Source organism: Herpailurus yagouaroundi, unplaced genomic scaffold, assembly GCF_014898765.1.
Source record: "Herpailurus yagouaroundi ecotype Mexico unplaced genomic scaffold, PumYag 162, whole genome shotgun sequence".
NCBI classification, from domain to species: Eukaryota; Metazoa; Chordata; class Mammalia; order Carnivora; family Felidae; genus Herpailurus; species Herpailurus yagouaroundi.
The window spans coordinates 67945455-67966418 of NW_024412403.1; the positions used below are offsets into that span (position 1 = coordinate 67945455).

Genomic DNA, 20964 nt, shown 5'->3' on the forward strand with positions numbered 1-20964 from the left:
GTGGACAAAGACTGAGCTCAATGTTGGTCAAATAAATCCTGATATACATTAGTACTATAGCATAGCAAGGAACCTAATACCTATATAACAAAAAGAGCTCCTCCATATTTCAATACTGCTAACTAATTTCAAGAAATAAGACTTGGTTCAAGAAATATAATGGCACAATAATTTAAAAGACCATCTGATACATAGTTACATGATCATCTATTCATATTTCAAAAAAATGATATAATTTCATAATAAAAACCAGTTTTGACTTGAAAGGTCCTAGTGGCACAAATAATCCAAGTATATAAATCCTTACAAAATTCACACTCGATTATGTTGTAAGTAATATACTAGATACTAGCACTAAGAAAAATAATTTTATTAGATTTTAAAGAAGCTAAATGATTCAATTTCCCCATCTGAATTTTTTTTATTTATTTTTTGTATTTTTTTATTTTTTATTTTTTTTTCCTCTTTTTTCTTTTTTTTTATTTATATATGAAATTTATTGTCAAATTGGTTTCCATACAACACCCAGTGCTCATCCCAAAAGGTGCCCTCCTCAATACCCATTACCCACCCTCTCCTCCCTCCCACCCCCCATCAACCCTTAGTTTGTTCTCAGTTATCAACAGTCTCTCATGCTTTGGCTCTCTCCCACTCTAACCTCTTTTTTTTTTTTTTTTCCTTCCCCTCCCCCATGGGTTCCTGTTAAGTTTCTCAGGATCCACATAAGAGTGAAACCATATGGTATCTGTCTTTCTCTATATGGCTTATTTCACTTAGCATCACACTCTCCAGTTCCATCCCCGTTGCTACAAAAGGCCATATTTCATTTTTTCTCATTGCCACGTAGTATTCCATTGTGTATATAAACCACACTTTCTTTATCCATTCATCAGTTGATGGACATTTAGGCTCTTTCCATAATTTGGCTATTGTTGAGAGTGCTGCTATGAACATTGGGGTACAAGTGCCCCTATGCATCAGTACTCCTGTGTCCCTTGGATAAATTCCTAGCAGTGCTATTGCTGGGTCATAGGGTAGGTCTATTTTTAATTTTCTGAGGAACCTCCACACTGCTTTCCAGAGCGGCTGCACCAATTTGCATTCCCACCAACAGTGCAAGAGGGTTCCCGTTTCTCCACATCCTCTCCAGCATCTATAGCCTCCTGATTTGTTCATTTTGGCCACTCTGACTGGCGTGAGGTGATACCTGAGTGTGGTTTTGATTTGTATCTCCCTGATGAGGAGCGACGCTGAACATCTTTTCATGTGCCTGTTGGCCATCCGGATGTCTTCTTTAGAGAAGTGTCTATTCATGTTTTCTGCCCATTTCTTCACTGGGTTATTTGTTTCTCGGGTGTGGAGTTTGGTGAGCTCTTTATAGATTTTAGATACTAGCCCTTTGTCCGATATGTCATTTGCAAATATCTTTTCCCATTCCGTTGGTTGCCTTTTAGTTTTGTTGGTTGTTTCCTTTGCTGTGCAGAAGCTTTTTATCTTCATAAGGTCCCAGTAATTCACTTTTGCTTTTAATTCCCTTGCCTTTGGGGATGTGTCGAGTAAGAGATTGCTACGGCTGAGGTCAGAGAGGTCTTTTCCTGCTTTCTCCTCTAAGGTTTTGATGGTTTCCTGTCTCACATTCAGGTCCTTGATCCATTTTGAGTTTATTTTTGTGAATGGTGTGAGAAAGTGGTCTAGTTTCAACCTTCTGCATGTTGCTGTCCAGTTCTCCCAGCACCATTTGTTAAAGAGACTGTCTTTTTTCCATTGGATGTTCTTTCCTGCTTTGTCAAAGATGAGTTGGCCATACGTTTGAGGGTCTAGTTCTGGGGTTTCTATTCTATTCCATTGGTCTATGTGTCTGTTTTTGTGCCAATACCATGCTGTCTTGATGATGACAGCTTTGTAGTAGAGGCTAAAGTCTGGGATTGTGATGCCTCCTGCTTTGGTCTTCTTCTTCAAAATTACTTTGGCTATTCGGGGCCTTTGTGGTTCCATACAAATTTTAGGATTACTTGTTCTAGCTTCAAGAAGAATGCTGGTGCAATTTTGATTGGGATTGCATTGAATGTGTAGAAAGCTTTGGGTAGAATTGACATTTTGACAATATTTATTCTTCCAATCCATGAGCATGGAAAGTTTTTCCATTTCTTTATATCTTCTTCAATTACCTTCATAAGCTTTCTATAGTTTTCAGCATACAGATCTTTTACATCTTTGGTTAGGTTTATTCCTAGGTATTTTATGCTTGTTGGTGCAATTGTGAATGGGATCAGTTTATTTGTCTTTCTGTTGTTTCATTATTAATGTATAAGAATGCAACTGATTTCTGTACATTGATTTTGTATCCTGCAACTTTGCTGAATTCATGTATCAGTTCTAACAGACTTTTGGTGAAGTCTATCTGGTTTTCCATGTATAATATCATGTCATCTGCAAAAAGTGAAAGCTTGACTTCTTCATTGCCAATTTTGATGCCCTTTGATTTCCTTTTGTTGTCTAATTGCTGATGCTAGCACTTCCAACACTATGTTAAACAACAGCAGTGAAAGTGGACATCTCTGTCATGTTCCTGATCTCAGGGAGAAAGCTGTCAGTTTTTCCCCATAGAGGATGATATTAGCTGTGGGCTTTACATAAATGGCTTTTTTGATGTTTAAGTATGTTCCTTCTATCCCGACTTTCTCGAGGGTTTTTATTAAGAAACGATGCTGAATTTTGTCAAATGTTTTTTCTGCATCGATTGACAGGATCATATGGTTCTTATCTTTTCTTTCATTAATGTGATGTATCACATTGATTGACTTGCGAATGTTGAACCAGCCCTACAGCCCAGGAATGAATCCCACTTGATCATGGTGTATAATTCTTTTTATATGCTGTTGAATTCAATTTGCTAGTATCTTATTGAGAATTTTTGCATCCATCCATCATCATCATCAGGGATATTGGCCTGTAGTTCTCTTTTTTTGCTGGGTCTCTGTCTGGTTTAGGAATCAAAGTACTGCTGGCCTCATAGAATGAGTCTGGAAGTTGTCCTTCCCTTTCTAGTTTTTGTAATAGCTTGAGAAGGATAGGTATTATCTCTGCTTTAAATGTCTGGTAGAATTCCCCTGGGAAGCCATCTGGTCCTGGACTCTTACTTGTTGGGAGATTTTTGACAACTGATTCAATTTCTTTGCTGGTTATGGGTCTGTTCAAGTTTTCTATTTCTTCCTGATTGAGTTTTGGAAGTGTGTGGGTGTTTAGGAATTTGTCCATTTCATCCAGTTGTCCAGTTTGTTGGCATATAATTTTTTATAGTATTCCCTGATAATTGCTTGTATTTCTGAGGGACTGGTTGTAATAATTCCATTTTCATTCATGATTTTATCCATTTGGGCCATCTCCCTTTTCTTTTTGAGAAGCCTGGCTAGAGGTTTATCAATTTTGTTTATTTTTTCAAAAAACCAACTCTTGGTTTCATTGATCTGCTCTACAGTTCTTTTAGATTCTATATTGTTTATTTCTGCTCTGATCTTTATTATTTCTCTTCTTCTGCTGGGTTTGGGTGTCTTTGCTGTTCTGCTTCTATTTCCTTTAGGTGTGCTGTTAAGATTTTGTAATTGGGTTTTTTTTGTTTCTTGAGATAGACCTGGATTGCAATGTATTTTCCTCTCAGGACTGCTTTTGCTGCATCCCAAAGCGTTTGGATTGTTGTATTTTCATTTTCATTTGTTTCCATATATTTTTTAATTTTTTCTCTAATTGCCTGGTTGACTCATTCATTCTTTAGTAGGATGTTCTTTAACCTCCATGCTTTTGGAGGTTTTCCAGACTTTTTCCTGTGGTTGATTTCAAGCTTCATAGCATTGTGGTCTGAAAATATGCATGGTATGATCTCAATTCTTTTATACTTAAGAAGGGCTGTTTGTGACCCAATATGTGATCTATCTTGGAGAACGTTCCATGTGCACTCGAGAAGAAAGTATATTCTGTGCTTTGGGATACAGAGTTCTCAATATATCTGTCAAGTCCATCTGATCCAATGTATCATTCAGGACCCTTGTTTCTTTATTGATCCTGTGTCTAGATGATCTATCCATTGTTGCAAGTGAAGTATTAAAATCCCCTGCAATTACCACATTCTTATCAATAAAGTTGCTTATGTTTGTGAGTAATTGTTTTATATATTTGGGGGCTCCCGCATTCGGTGCATAGACATTTATAATTGTTAGCTCTTCCTGATGGATAGACCCTGTGATTATTATATAATGCTCTTCTTCATCTCTTGTTACAGCCTTTAATTTAAAGTGTAGCTTGTCTGATATAAGTATGGCTACTCCAGCTTTCTTCTGACTTCCAGTAGCATGATAGATAGTTCTCTATCCCCTCACTTTCAATCTGAAGGTGTCCTCAGGTCTAAAACGAGTCTCTTGTAAACAGCAAATAGAAGGGTCTTGTTTTTTTATCCATTCCATTACCCTATGTCTTTTGATTGGAACATTTAGTCCATTTACATTCAGTGTTATTATAGAAAGATACGGGTTTAGAGTCATTGTGATGTCTGTAGGTTTCATGCTTGTAGTGATGTCTCTGGTACTTTGTGGTCCTTGCAACATTTCACTCACAGAATCCCCCTTAGGATCTCTTTGTAGGGCTGGTTTAGTGGTGATGAATTCCTTCAGTTTTTGTTTGTTTGGGAAGACCTTTATCTCTCCTTCTATTCTCAAAGACAGACTTGCTGAATATAGGATTCTTGGCTGCATATTTTTTCTGTTCATCACATTGAAGATTTCCTGCCATTCCTTTCTGGCCTGCCAAGTTTCAGTAGATAGATCTGTCACTAATCTTATCGGTCTCCCTTTATATGTTAGAGTGTGTTTATCCCTAGCTGCTTTCAGAATTTTCTCTTTATCTTGTATTTTGCCAGTTTCACTATGCTATGTCCTGCGGAAGATTGATTCAAGTTACATCTGAAGGGAGTTCTCTGTGCCTCTTGGATTTCAATGCCTTTTTCCTTCCCCAGATCAGGGAAGTTCTCAGCTATGATTTGTTCAAGTACACCTTCAGCCCCTTTCTTTTTCTCTTCCTTCTCTGGAATTCCTATTATACAGCTATTGTTGTGTTTCATTGCATCATTCAGTTCTCTAATTCTCCCCTCATACTCCTGGATTTTTTTTTTTTATCTCTCTTTTTCTCAGCTTCCTCCTTCCATAATTTTAACTTCTAATTCACCTATTCTCTCCTCTGCCTCTTCAATCTGAGCTATGGTCACCTCCATTTTATTTTACACTTCATTTATAGCATTTTTTAGCTCCTCCTGACTGTTTCTTAGTCCCTTGATCTCTGTAGCAATAGATTCTCTGCCGTCCTCTATACTTTTTTTCAAACCCAGCGATTAATTTTATGACTATTATTTTAAATTCATGTCCGGGTGCCTGGGTGGCGCAGTCGGTTAAGCGTCCGACTTCAGCCAGGTCACGATCTCGCGGTCCCTGAGTTCGAGCCCCGCGTCAGGCTCTGGGCTGATGGCTCGGAGCCTGGAGCCTGTTTCCGATTCTGTGTCTCCCTCTCTCTCTGCCCCTCCCCCATTCATGCTCTGTTTCTCTCTGTCCCAAAAATAAATAAAAACGTTGAAAAAAAATTTTTAAATTCACGTTCCGTTATATTGCTTAAATCATTTTTGATCAAATCGTTAGCTGTTGCTACTTCCTGGAGTTTATTCTATGTCTCCCTCTCTCTCTACCCCTCCCTTGCTCACACTCTGTCCCCCTCTCTCTCTCAAAAAAAATAATAATAGTAATAATTTTAAAAATATCAAAAAGATTGAGGTTCTAGTTTATAAATTAAGTAGTGGGTCCACAGGTATTCATTTTATTAATATGCATAAGTTATATATAATAAAAATATCCTGTATGCTTATATATACACATATATTTTAAAATTTATTTATGTCCATGTAATGAAAATTTTAAATAAATTGAAAAGATTAAATTCCTAATTTTAGGAACTATATATTCTTAATCATATTCTTAGTACATATAATCATGGACAAACCACTCTCTGAAAGAAGTTTTTAGTTCAGTGACTGTATAATCCTTGCAATTTTGACCTGTTTTATTTTTAAACACTTCTAGTGCTCTCAAAATACAATATGACAATTTCTAAAATTAATTTGATTTTGATATATTTGTAAGTATATTTCAATACCCCTTAAGATAAAAGGAAACACTCAGAGTAGCATAAAATTAGGGTAGCAAATACCTGTCTAACCTAAATTTTAAGAAAACATAATGTAGAAAGGTAACAATTATAGAATTCACTTCTCCAAGGGAACAAAAAAGCCTTTATGTAGTTTTATATACTATGCAGATAAGTAAACTAAACATGTTTTATTCTTGTTTAATCTTAATCACACAATTTCTTAAAATGAAATCTAAGAGTATTAGACTGACAAGAAATCAAATGCACACAAATATAAATGTGAAGGAATTATGAGGATATCTGGAGGGGGCTTCTTAATAACAGATTACAAATATGGATACCTGCATGATGAAATGCTACTCCCCAAGGTATAGTTTTTTGTAATACAGAGTCCAGTCCTGAAGGTGAACGTTTTAACTGATCCATCACTTCTAGTAGACTCTTTTGTTCCAGTACCACCGGTGGAAGTTCAGATGATCTTACCAATCCTGTCACAGAAAAATTATCAACACTGTTCACCTCTGGATAGACCTCCTTAAGTGCTATCTGCCTAAGTCAGGACAGAGCTAAATATCAGGGCAATGGTTCTAAAATTACCATATATAATAATTAGCTGAACATCTTTTAAAAATACTGATGGCTGGCTCTCATTCCTGGCCATTGAGATGTAATAGGATGCAACCTGGACATTAGGAATTTTTAAATCTCCCAGATGATTCTAATGTGCACCAAAGTTTAGAAAGCACTGTAGTAGAGTGAGACCAAGCCCACAAGAGGGGACAAAGGACCCAGCTAAGGAAGGAGAGGATTACAGATACTACCACTCAGAGCCTAAAAATCAAAATCCTTACTCATCAGTATACTCTCACACAATAGGCATCCTTGAGTCTCAAGTAGGAGCCCAAGAAATGGCATTCCAAATAGGAAATGGTCATAGAGGAGATGATGGGAGAGAGAGAAAACAAACTTAACAGAACGCCAATAGACTTAATACTGACCAATAATAATTCTAGATTCTCCACTTATAATTCTAGTAATGACAGCCTTTAAATTCTCTGAAAATCATTTTATGTACCAGTTTTTGCAAGGATGTGGATCACCTTGTGCATAATTGCCCCCATGCAAAAGTCAGATATATTAAATTGCAAAACAGAAAATTCAGCGGACCATTTGGTATAGGTATAGGTATATAAAATCTAGTTTTAAATAACTGTAAGTGTTTGTATATGGTAGAGAATACTCGGAAATGTCATTTTCTTTGTGAGAAGGCGCTAAGCCTTTGAAACCAGCATTACTTGATATCAGACTAAATGTCTTGTTTGAATAAAAAGACTGAAAGGAAGGATGAATAAAAAGCAAATATAGAATGTCCCCCTAAAGGTTCAGAAAAATGGAAGTGCCAATGCTCAATAAAAATGATTAAAATGTGTGCAAAAAAAAAAAAAAAAAAATCCTTGCTCAAAGTGTGTCCCACCAACCAGCAGTGTCAGAACCACTTAGGAACCTATTTCTGTGTGACAATTATTCTAGCCTATTTGCCACTAATGTGGTAATTAATCACACATTACCTTCTGTTTTTGTCTCTCTGTGTAACCTGCTCCCTTATTAAGTAAGACCTCAACTTTTTTAGGTGTAGGAACTATGTTTTCTTTAAAGAATCTCCCAAACTTTTGGATTTCTGAACTAGCAAATTTCTCATAAGATATATTTTTAATATAGCTTCTATTTCCTAATTAAAAAAATATTTTAGGTAAACTTTTCTTAAAATTTTAAAGACTCCGAGGGGCGCCTGGGTGGCTCAGTTGGCTGGGCATCCAACTTCAGCTCAGGACATGATCTCGTGGTCCGTGAGTTCGAGCCCCACGTTGGACTCCATGCTGACAGCTCAGAGCGTGGAGCCTGCTTTGGATTCTGTGTCTCCCTTTCTCTGGCCCTCCCCCGCTCACACTCTGTCTCAGTCTCTTTCTCAAAAATAAATAAACATTAAAAAAAAATTGGGGGGCACTGGGTGGCTCAGTCGGTGGAGCGTCCGACTTTGGCTCCGATCATGATCTCACAGCTTGTGAGTTCAAGCCCCACGTTGGGCTCTGTGCTGACAGCTCAGAGCCTGGAACCTGCTTTGGATTCGTGTCTCCCTCTCTCTCTGCCCCTAACCCACTCACATTCTGTTTCTGTCTCTCTCAAAAATAAATAAACATTTTAAAAAAACGTTTTTTTATTAAAAAAAATTTTTAAAGACTCAGAGAGGCTTGTCAATGTTTTATTATGCTAAGTACAATTAAACATTTTTTTAAAACTACCATTGATTGATACCTTTATTTCCGAAGAAAAGTCATCTTAACATAAAAGAAATTAGTAGGGATAATTTCAGAATTTAAACTTCAGCTTTACAAAAAATGTGCTGCCTTGTCTTTACTTTTCTAGTGAAAAGTTCATCATAGCCCAGGCTCCAATTTAAGCACCAGGATTTGGGAACCCTTGTGATAAATCAAAATGACAGAATCTCAAGCAAAGAAGGTAATAATAATATTTCTGTCTATCAAAGGAATTTAAGTTATTATGGTACAACATAAAGAATATAAATGGCATAGTATAGGAAACATCAATTAGGAGGGAAATAAAAGCAGTATTATAATGTTGGGCTGGAGTCTTCCCAAAATAAACTTCAAGCAAAGTTTACTTATTAGATCTAAGCTTGAGGTATCTATCACCTATCCTCATGACTGCAGTAGCATAATGAATTCATAAAATATCCTAATATTCTGTGACCAGAACTGGTTGGTCTCTGTCTTCTCTACACCTATCTTGGACCCCAAGGGACCACAGGTTAGCAAAAGTGGTGAGGGAACAGGGCTCATCCTAGAATCAGTAAGATATATACTAATGGTCATAGCTATACACTAAATTATTACTCAGCAATAAAAAAGAATCAGTTTGATAGATTTAACAACCTGGATGAATCTTAAAAATACCATGCTGAAAGAAGCCAAACATAAAACACACATACATACTATGTAATTTCATTTATATGAAATTATTAGAAAAGTCACAACTAATCTAGAGAAACAGAAAGCAGATCAGAGGTTGCCTGGGGCTAAGAATAGAGAGGAGATTGATAGCTAAAGAGCAAAGGTTACATTTTAGGATAAAATGTTCTATATGTTCATTAGAGTAGGGATTAAACAAATGTATACAATTGTTAAAATTCATTAAATTATATAATTCAAATGGGTACATTGTATTGTGTATAAATTAAACCTCAATAAAGCTGATTTTAAAATACATATGTGTTTATATACATACATATGTATATGTGTGTGATTCTTTCTTAGAGTTTGGAAATATAAAGAGAGAGATGTCTGATTTCTCCAGAAAAATGTGTACATGAAATTTTATATATAATTTAGGGGCTTCAAAGATATCTCTCAAAGCCCATGGACCCCAGATGAAGAATCTTGTATGTTTAGTAGTATGCACCTGTATAAATCCAGTATTACAAAAATCTGAAGGTTAGCCTGAGTGTATGTATACATTGTCTATAATGAGGATAAGGAGAGGAGCATAGTTTTGTAAAGGAGTGTCCAGTGGGCAGGTGGAGGCAATGATCAAAGAGAACTATACTTTATTTATACAATCATTAACATTACTTTTAAGCAAATATACTGAAAATAGAGGCTTTCATTTCCATCAGTAACTTACCCTCAGCTTGATGGTGTAGGTTATAAAACTCACGGGCAATGATATCTGCCAACTTCTCACACCATTTCTTTGATGGACAGAAAAGTAATACTGAATGGTTATCACAAACGGTCTCATAACATAAACTAACAACATGGTCCTCATCTCCCTAAAAAAGAAAGAGAAATAGTCATTTTAGTGGTCTTTCAAAACATTTCACATCAGTTTCAAGTCACTCATTTTGCTTATTGGGGAAGGTTTTTTTCTACTGAAAGGTATAATAAAAACCAGTTACAAAGTCAGTAACAAAGAAAAAGCAAGAGAAAAAAAAAAAAGAAATAAGCTGCCTTATGATGCAAGGTAATTTCAGGTAGAACAAAGTATATGTAAATGTCTAGTAGCCCAGTGAGTTCTCAAAACTGGAAGGTCAGTGTGTTTAACTGGATTAATTCATTCATTCATTCACTTGATGAACAAACATTTACTACATACCAGATACTGTTCTAGGTACTGGAGATAAAGAACAAAGCAGAAAAAAAGCTCTGCCCTCAGAATTTTACTACTCCAGTAAGAAGGGATTGATAATAACAAAAACAAGCTAAGTAAAACACACAGAATTTTGAAGAGTGCTAAAAATAAGATGGAAAATAGGGACCAGGAAAGGGAGGACATTATAATTTAGATGAGTTAGCCAGGGAAGGTCTCAGAAAGTGACATTTGAGTAAAGGTCCAAAGGTGAAAGAGTAAACCATGCTGACGAGTGGGGGGAAAGCATTCCAGACAGAGAGAACCTGAGGTAGAAGATTCTTGGTGTATCATAGAACAGCAATGTGGCTGTGGTGGGAGTGAGAAGGAATGTAGTAGGTGAGGTCAGAGCACTAAGGGGCTGGGGACAGATCACATAGGGCATTATAGGCTACCAAAAAGAGGCTGGCCTTCATTCAAAATGAAACAAGGAAGCATTCCAAGTTTGGGAACATAATGGTTATGTAATCGGATGCTCATTTAAAAAGAAAATTTTTTTAATGTTTTTATTTATTTTGGAGACAGAGAGAGAGTATGAGCAGGGGCCGGGCAGAGAGAGAGGGAGACACAGAATCTGAAGTAGGCTCCAGGCTCTGAGCTGTCAGCACAGAGCCGGATGCGGGGCTCGAACTCAGAGACTGTGAGATCATGACCTGAGCTGAAGTCAGACGCTCAACCGACTGAGCCACCCAGGCACCCCTTGGATGCTCATTTTATTTTTTTTTTTCCAACGTTTATTTATTTTTGGGACAGAGAGAGACAGAGCATGAACGGGGGAGGGGCAGAAAGAGAGGGAGACACAGAATCGGAAACAGGCTCCAGGCTCTGAGCCATCAGGCCAGAGCCCGACGCGGGGCTCGAACTCGCGGACCGCGAGATCGTGACCTGGCTGAAGTCGGACGCTTAACCGACTGCGCCACCCAGGCGCCCCTAGATGCTCATTTTAAATAGATCACTAGCTCCTGATTTAAGCATAGACTGAAAGGGAGAAGGTGGGAAATAGAAAGATCAATTAGGAGACTATTTCAATAATCCGAATAAGGGTCAAGTGATTCAAATAGGGTGGAGGCATAGACATAATAATAGAAAGAGATTAATAGGACAGTAAATAAATGTGTTTACATATATATTTCATTGAGGTAACCAAGGCACAGTCTGCTGCAGTTTGGGGTACTGAGCAAAACAACTGAATAAGATTCCATGCCAGGCATACAGAGGCTACAAATGCATACCTATGAGAGTACTGAAACGTGAATTTACTATTACCAACTCCAGCTGTTTCAGTACTCAGAGGCACAGCTCTTTATAAAATGTGAAGATGCCCCACTCCACAGATGATGAATCAGTTTTTTAATGTCAGGATTGAAAAATCAGACCTAAAAAAATACTGTGAACTAAAATTTTTTAACTGTATTTATCGGTGTGTGAGGAAATTTATCATTCATCAAACACTTCCTAGATGCCAGTTTTTTAAAACCATACTTCATTCTTACAATAAGTGTTACATCGCATTTTATAGAGGAAGACAGTACGTTCAGAGAGGTTTTGTGATTCAACTAATATCAGTCATATCAAGAATCTCTATGGAATACCAGAAATAGGTCTGACTCCAAAAATGTTTTTCCCCTTTACTATATATTATAATTACTACTTAACAAAAGTTTCATTTTCCACATTAGTATTTAGTAAGTAAACTAAACCATAAGAAAATCTTTTCCCAGTTAAAAAGAAAAATCTACAAAATTAGTTATTGCTTATTATTTATATTATTTTCTATTACTTATACTTACTGGAAATGATAATTTTTTTTTTAAGTTTGACAGAGTATAAGTGGGGGAAGGGGAGGGGCAGAGAGAGAGGGAGAGAGAGAATCTCAAGCAGACCCTGCACCGTGAACAGAGCCTGATGCAGGGCTCAAACCCAGCAACTGTGAGATCATGACCTGAACTGAAACTAAGAGTCGGACGCTTAACCACCTGAGCCACGCAGGTGCCCCACAAAACGATAATCATTTAAATTCAAGGCACAACTACATTTCCTCTCTCACCATCACCACCAGTTATTTAAGATGAAACCAATTAGCTTAATATTAAGTAATCCTTCTGGGGCACCTGGGTGGTTCAGTCAATTGAGCAATCGACTTCGGCTCAGGTCATGATCTTGTGGTTCACAGGTTCGAGCTTTGGGCTCTGTGCTGACAGCTTAGAGCCTGCTTTGGATTCTGTGTCTCCCTCTCTCTCTGCCCCTCCCCTGCTCACACTCTGACTCTCTCTCTCAAAAATAAATAAACAAAAAATTTTTTAAATAAAAAAAATATTAATAATCCTTCTGATGGTGATGTAAAGCATATTCAACTACTTTGCAACCACTAACTTATATAACTCAAAAAATGTTAACGACTTGCTAGAAAATGCAATCAAACACTGGGAATACTGATCGAAGAATACTGACTTACTTTTACTTGTAGACTGGGCTGAAATTCCCTCACAAGCTTCATTGAAGAATCATATATAGAATTTCCAATTTTTACTGACTCCAACAGTGGTACAGGACGAAAGTTGGTGTGGTAGAGTTCAGCATTTAACCAGGAAGCCACAAGCTCCAAATTAGGAAGAGTAGCACTCATGCCAACAATCTGCACGGCATTAGACAGAGGACTGGCTAAATCTGTCTGGCTGTAAAAAATAAACGAAAATGATGTTAAAAGACACATAGTGTTAATTACAAATAGTGTTGCTAACAATATTTTTGTTCATGTCCTTCAGGACATACACCAAGTCATTTTTAAGGTACACACCTAGAAATAAAATTACTGGGTTATAGCTTATCTTCAATTTTATTAATGTCAAACTGGTTTCCAGAGATGGTACCAAAGTATCTCCATAATCCATGTGTGTTTTATTGTTCACATCTTGTCACCACTTAGTAAAAAAAAAAAAAAAAAAAAGATGCCAATCTTTTTTTTCTTTTTTAATTTATTGTCAAGTTAGCTAACATACAGTGTAGTCTTGGCTTCAGGAGTGGATTCCATGATTCATCACTTACATATAACACCCAGTGCTCATCCCAACATGTACCCCCCTTAATGCCCATCACCCGTATTTTCCAACCCCCAAGCCCCCATCCCATCAACCCTTAGTTTGTTCTCTGTATTTAAGAGTCTCTTATGGTTTTCCTCCCTGTTTGTAACTTATTTTTCCCTCCCTTCCCCTATATTCATCTGTTGTGTTTCTCAAATTCCACATATGAGTGAAACCATATATCTTTCTCTAACTGACTTATTTCACTTAGCATAATACCCTCCAGTCCATCCACGTTGCTGCAAATGCCAATCTTTTTAATGTTAGCCATTTTGGAAAGTGTGTGGTAATACCCCCTTGAAGAAGTAGTTTACATTTCCTTGATTAGTAATGATATTAAGACCATTTCATGTTTATGGACCATTTGGATACCATCTTATAAATGCCTGTTGAAGGTGCTTGCCCATTGATGTATTGGGTTTTTTCTTCTTGATCATAGAAGTGTGTGAATGTTCTAGATAATAACTTTCCTCTTTCAATAAGTTTTGCTCTTGTCTTTAATTCTTTCCTTCTACTTTCTGTGGCATTATTTTACTATTCTTTTTCTAAGTTCTTGAGATGAATAATGCATTAATTTTTCAGTCTCTCTTCTTTAATAATATATGCACTTTATACTATCAAGTTCCCTTTAAACTTTAGCTACATTTCAAAAGTTTTGTTAGGAGATATGCCTTCAAACTATCTTCCAATTTCTACTGTGATTACTTTTTTGACCCAATAATGGGTCAAAATGTTTTTCCCAATTTCCAGTGTGAATTTTCTAGTCATGCCTCTCCTATATTTATTTCTAGTTGAATCCCATTTGTCAGAGAATAGATTTTAAGTGACTTAAACCCTTTAAAATATATTGCTTTATGGCTCAGCATTAGTACAAATTTACTATGTTCATTGAAAGGAACATTCTGCTTTTATTTGGTAATTCTTCTACATACATCCATTAGGTCAAATTTGGTAATTGTATTAGTCACATCTTCTATATCCCTACTGCTTTAAGATATAGATGATTATCTCCATGTTTTCTCATATACTGCAAAAGGTGTTAAAATCTCCCTAGACTGAAACATAAGAGCTCCCAGATTGAAAGAATCTATTGAGTACTAAGTACAATGAACAAAAATGGAACACGAAGACACATCAGCATGAAATTTCACAACACTGAGGAATAAAAGGAGTCCTAAAAACTCCCAGAGAGAATTAAAACATTTTATACAAAGGACAAAGGATAAGCATGGCATGGGATTTCTCAACACTAACAAGAAAATGAAGTAATGTCTTAAAAACTCTAAAGGAAATCTTGACTTTTATACCTGGACAATCTATGAAATAGCTATAAAACATTTCAGACATGAAAATTTTCCAAAAAATCACATGCGTAATAGCCTGTACACTAAAATAAAGTGGATTTTCCTGAAAGATGTCCTCACCAAAATGAGGAAAACATAAATTATCCAAAAAAGGGGTGCTCTGATTCAAGCAAAAAGTAATAGGAATGAATGATAATGATAAAGAAAGATCCTAAAATGAGTGCTGTGCAGCACATACATATATAGTTTACCTACCTATCCAGATTGGAACAGTTCAGAAGGCTTTTGGAGAAACTTCAAGAAGATGAATTTGGTATAATAGCAAATGTGTTAAAACATATTGGATGAAAATTTACATACGTGGGAAAGAGGCTGGAGGTCAATCAGTGATAAGGACATAGAAAACCAAACCATTAGGGTGCCTGGGTGGCTCAGTCGGTTGAGCGTCCCACTCTTGATTTCAGTTCAGGTCATAATCCCAGGATTGTGGGATGGAGTCCTGCATCAGATTCCATGCTGAGCATGGAGTCTGCTTAAGATTCCCTCTCTCCCTCCCTCTCCTCTTCTCTCCAGTTCACACACTCACATAATAAATACAAAATAAAAGAAAAACAACAACAAAACACAGGCCATCAAACAAATAAAAAAAAAAACATTTATTAATTTCAGAGAAAATAAAACATTATTTAGAAAGTAAAAGTAGTCACAATATATACTACATGGCTCAGTTGGCAATGGCATGTATAGTCCTAACAGCGTAACACTAAATATTGATCTGAGCAAAATTATGACATAACAGTATTTGGAGAATGGGAAGGTGATGAGAAGATAGAGACTGTGGGGTGGAGGGGAGGTGATGGGAGACTCGGTTGGGTAAGTAAAGAACACAAAAAAGAGCTAGGATTTGAAGGGGCACATGTACCCCAATGTTTATAACAGCACTATCAACAATAGCTAAATTATGGAAAGAGCCCAAATGTCCATCGACCGACAAACGAATAAAAAAGATGTGTTTTATATATATATATATACATATATATATATATACACATATACATACAATAGAATATTACTTGGTGATCAAAAAGAATGAAATCTTGCCATTTACAACAGTATGCTAAATGAAATAAATCAGGCAGAAAAAAAACTATCATATGATTTCACTCATATGTAGGATTTAAGAAACAAAACAGATGAACATAGGGGAAGGAAGGAAAAATAAGATAAAAATAGGGGGAGGCAAACCATAAGAGACTCTTAAATACAGAAAACAAACTGAAGGTTGCTGGAGGGGAGGTAGGTGGGGAGACGGGCTAAATGGGTAATGGGCATTAAGGAGGGCACTTGTTGGAATGAGCACTGGGGGTTATATATAAGTGATGAATCACTAAATTCTATTCCTGAAACCATTCTTATACTATATGTTAACTAACTTGGATTTAAAGAAAAGTAAAAAATAAATACATACATACATACTGAAATGAGAAAAAAAGAGCTAGATCTTCATCTTCCACAGTAAGTAATCAATATAAACTGTAAAACTAAAAACTCAAGTGGTTACATTTAGAGATAACACTGTAAATAATTGTTTTTAAAGCTATGAGAGTTGAAAGTATTTACCTCTGATAAGTGGAGGATGAAGAAATGCTATTTTTCAAAATTAGCTTTGACTACTTAAATACAATGAATGTATAACTGACAAATACAAAAACTAGATTTTTAAAATTTTATCATAAAAATGGTGAGTAGTCAGAAATTTTTAAATGTTTACAAAATAAAATCACTCTCAGTCTTATGTACTTCTTTTGGAATAAAAACTAACTGCTATACATGAGTTTGTTCTAAATAGGTACTATTCTACTTCTTTAATTTATTTAATTCATACCTATTTTGCAGACCCTTTCTCAACATTGCTAGAATCTCAGGAACTCAGTTATTTCAGGTACTTACCAAGATGCTGACTTATGAGTAATATAGCAAATCTTAGTCAGCAAAAGTTCCAGCAGATACCCTCGGTGAGAGTCTCCCAGCATATGCAATTCATCCACAACCACCATTCCTAGATTTTACAAAATTTCACAATTTCAAGAAAAATTTTAAAAGACCCAATATCTTATACAGTAAGTAGCTGTCATTACTATAATATATTGCAGGTGATACAAATTTCTAACCCTAACACAAAAATTAGATTTCACATAGTAGATGATCCTTTTTCAAGACATTTCAGGTATCATAAGTGGTCCTACTATAAGTATTCTGGATCTAAAAATCAATGATTAGCTAAATCAGGGCTAACTCAGAGAAAACTGCCTCTTATTACTCAGACACTTCTTTATTGGCAACCTTGTAGAAATGTATGTACAATGAGACATCAAATACATTTATGACAGTTATTCAGTGTATTGACTTTTCTATGGGGGAAAACAGCCAGGGCAACCATACTGATGTTAGGAAGTTGCTTAGAAAAACAAGATCAGATCAAGAAGAAAGAAGTGATTTTAAGAAATGTTTTTGTTGGAAGTGATAGGCTAGTGAATCACCCTACTACAAAACATAAATATGACCGTAATTCCCTTCTCCACTACTTAGTGAATTAAACCAGTCTGTGCACTTGGAATAGTGCTCAAGAATTATTGAAAATTTAGTATCAACCAACACCTCCTTTAAAGGTCATCATGTCATGGTTTTCACAGGCGATGGTATCCTCCCTACAAATCTTGCCCACCAAAATCAAGATCTTTCAGGTCTATTTCCTAATGGCATGATGTTCCTTTTCCTCATTGGTAAGCTATCTCAAAATCATAGGCATGATAAGTTATTTCAACATTTTATTCACTCACTCATTCAAAAAGTATTTATTCTCCCTAGTGTGCCAGGCACTGTGCTCAATATATTAGATATAAGACTTAATAAGATTCTATTGCAATCCTCAACATATTTATAATCCAATTGGATCACAAGTAATAAGACAATTCTGATACAAATTGGTGAATGTGATTTCTCTAAGCTTTATAGAGCAGAGCCATGTCTTATTAATCTTTGATTTCACTCCTCACTCCTACCCTACTCCTACTTTACCATTTAAGTTCACCAGGATCTCAATGAATAGCTAACTGATATTCCTGCTGCTTCTGTTGCTGCTACAACCATTCTCTTCCTGTTGCTATCTCTACATAGACTTTCCTAAGAGGTTATTAAAGAAAAAAAAAAGTATTAAGGTAGAAAATCTTCCTAGAGTCCTAAGTTCAAATACAGTGTCAGCTTCTACAGCTCCCTATCATTTCCCTGCTAAATGGTAGCCTCTGAGAAGAGGCCAAATCTAGACATCTTAGCATTAGAACATGATAATGAATATACATACACAGTAACTGTGGATATGACAGAACCAGCCCCAGCATGCTTCCTTCTATTCTTGGTAAAGTTTAGACAGAAGAGAAATAATGAGAAATGACTTGAGGGCTCAAGGATATCCTCTATGTTTTGTAAAGTATATACAAGGAAATAGTCAATTAACAGCAGCAGGACCCAATTTTTTTTTTTTTACACAGAGTTCCTAACATTACAGATGCCAATTCTCAACTTCGGAAATAGATGATGATAGACAGTAAGAAAAAACATGGGAAATGTAGAAATCACAAAAGCTCCACTCCATTCCAACAAAAAATGGCAACAGAAAGTATTTGCTTATTTCCTACTTTTCTTACCTAATAGGTCCATCTTATTTTCCTCTATAAGGCGATTGATTAGACCATTGGCTCTCTCAATGGTGCAGACAGCAATATCCAAGGAAGAGAAACGCCTTGTGGGGGAGGCGCTGCCCATATAACCGTCCACATTTATTCCTACTTCCTGAAACAGACTCTGAATTGAGTAAAAAGGAACAATACAGGTAAAAATATTTGAAATTCATGGATTGTAGATTGGTTCTATTCCACGATACAGACATAAGTATCAAAAGATATTTATTAGATTACTGTTGGTTGTTCCTAGCCAGGATACACTGGTTCTTTTTAGAATCATATACTAAAAATATGAAGTTTAGAACTGACAAAACTCAGAACAGAGATTTTCTGTTAAGACAAAGCCAAATAAAATTAAGTATGCCATTTTAATGATAGCATTAAGGCAGCATTTCCTAGAGCTATTTATAGAAATTAAAATTGGGGGGAAAAAACTACCTTAAGCACTAAATTTTTATTCTAAAAACATGCAAGAAACTAGGTCTTTTTTTAAACACTAATGTAACACTTTAAGAAACAAATTTATACTTCATGAAAAAAATATTCTTACTATCCCACTAATTTTTTATACAATGGAAGTTTTCAAAAGTCAAATGCAGTGGGACTTTGATGTTAATTTTCTTTTAGTTTAAATTGTAACTAACATACCTTCTTAATAAAAAGGATCCTTTCATCATTTTGCTACTTTGGTCTAAGTTGAGAGGATGTGGGACCAGCTTTGTTGGCTATTTGGCCTCTGAAATAACTGTTAAAAAGATTTATAGAACCATTGAACTTGAGAGCTGTTCATTCAATAAAATGTTTCTGAGTGTTTATTGAGTTAACCCATAGTTTGAGGGTTAACATCCTCATTTTAAGAATGAAAATGCTGATGCCCAGGAGATTATGTGCCTGGTCTGAAAACATAGTTAATGGCAAAACTGGGACTAGAATCCAGATTTTCTGGACCACCAGTACAATAGTCTTGCCATTCCAACACGGCATTTTTTCACTGCAGAAATCACAATAGTAACTTTATTCTACTTAATGAAACACTGTATTTGTAAAAATGGCTTAAAAACCAGTGAGTATCATACAAATAAAAAACATTATTCATTTTTGCAGAATAGAACAGACCACAGGCTTGAAGTGGTATATGATTCTACCTAAGCATCAATGGATTTTGTTCTTCTTCCCTTAAATATTCCCGAACGGCTCTCAGGATAGGATATGTTTCTGTAAATACCCTTTCCTTTCCACGTTTCTCTCTAATCCTACTATTCAGCTAAAATGCTGATTTTTAATTTATGACTCAATCAGCATGAGTATTATGTTTACTCCCTAAGGGAAAGTTTATAAATTTTAACACAATTTCCAATCATTCTTTTGATTTGATGACCCTTTCTCTTTTATGCAATATTTTTAAAGTTTCTCTTTGGGGCGCCTGGGTGGCTTGGTCGGTTGAGCGTCTGACTGCAGCTCAGGTCATAATCTCGCAATTTGTGAATTCAAGCCCCGCGTCAGGCTCTGTGCTGATAGCTCAGAGCCTGAAGCCTGCTTTGCATTCTGTGTCTCCCCATCTCTCTGCCCCTTCCCTGCTCATGCTCAGTGTCTCTCTGTCTCTCAAAAATAAATAAATGTTTAAAAAAAGTTTTTTTAATAAAAAAAAAGTTTCTCTTCATAAATGGTCAACTTTCAAAGCAACACTGGGACGCAATAAAAGAAACTTATTAACACAGCCCCAATAACAGGTCTTATCACAATAATGTTCTTAGTACAAGAACATTACCTGGAGATAGTATTTCTTCTCTTTAGCCACAGAGACAAAGGGCAAAATAAACAAAGCTTTCTTCCGCATTTCCAAAACCCTCTTCAACATAAGTAGTTCAGCAACAAGAGTCTTTCCAGCACTTGTCGGAGCTAAAACATATTATTCCATAAGGTTATCATAAAGAGAAGTAATATTTGACATACTGCACAAATAAATGTTTTAAACCACATCCAGTAACTACAGGGCCTAAGACTAACCTATCATTAAGTCCCCTACTAGCATTTGAAAACTTTATATGCTTAAACCCCACTGACTTCAAACCAGGGTTCTAGATAGCCTCACACGGAAGAGAATTATTAAACAAATCCTTTTTGGAACAATAAATGATGAATATTGAGTCCCTAGTTTGTATCTAAAGATCCTTTCCTTTAAGTACTGATTAAAAGTAAGTACTGGTTAAAAGCCCTGCTTTGAGGAAGGAGATAAACAACTTTAATATATCGTGATAGGAACTATGATAGAAGCTGAGAGAGAAGAGCTGTAACAAAGTTTATGGAAAGGAAATAGAAGTTATGAGAAGACAATGGAAGAGGAAAGGAATGTCAAGCAAAAGAAACAGCATGTGCAAAGGCCTGGAGGAAATCCTGGTAAATTCAGATGACAGTAACTTAGTAAGCCTGAAATAAAATCAGTAGGAGTAAGAG

The 20964-nt window shown here is 36.0% G+C and overlaps 1 protein-coding gene across 1 annotated transcript in view; it reads right to left on the bottom strand.

Moving 5' to 3' along the window:
* The window catches only part of POLQ (DNA polymerase theta), a 94063-nt gene that overhangs the window by 70415 nt on the left and 2684 nt on the right, over positions 1 to 20964 (bottom strand). The window contains exons 3-8 of the mRNA XM_040485034.1: positions 20279 to 20409; positions 18475 to 18631; positions 16721 to 16829; positions 12842 to 13061; positions 9883 to 10030; positions 6479 to 6671 (exon numbers count right to left, since the gene is read on the bottom strand). Of these exons, the coding sequence (XP_040340968.1) occupies positions 6479 to 6671; positions 9883 to 10030; positions 12842 to 13061; positions 16721 to 16829; positions 18475 to 18631; positions 20279 to 20409 (958 nt within the window). The remainder of the gene's footprint in view (positions 1 to 6478; positions 6672 to 9882; positions 10031 to 12841; positions 13062 to 16720; positions 16830 to 18474; positions 18632 to 20278; positions 20410 to 20964) is intronic.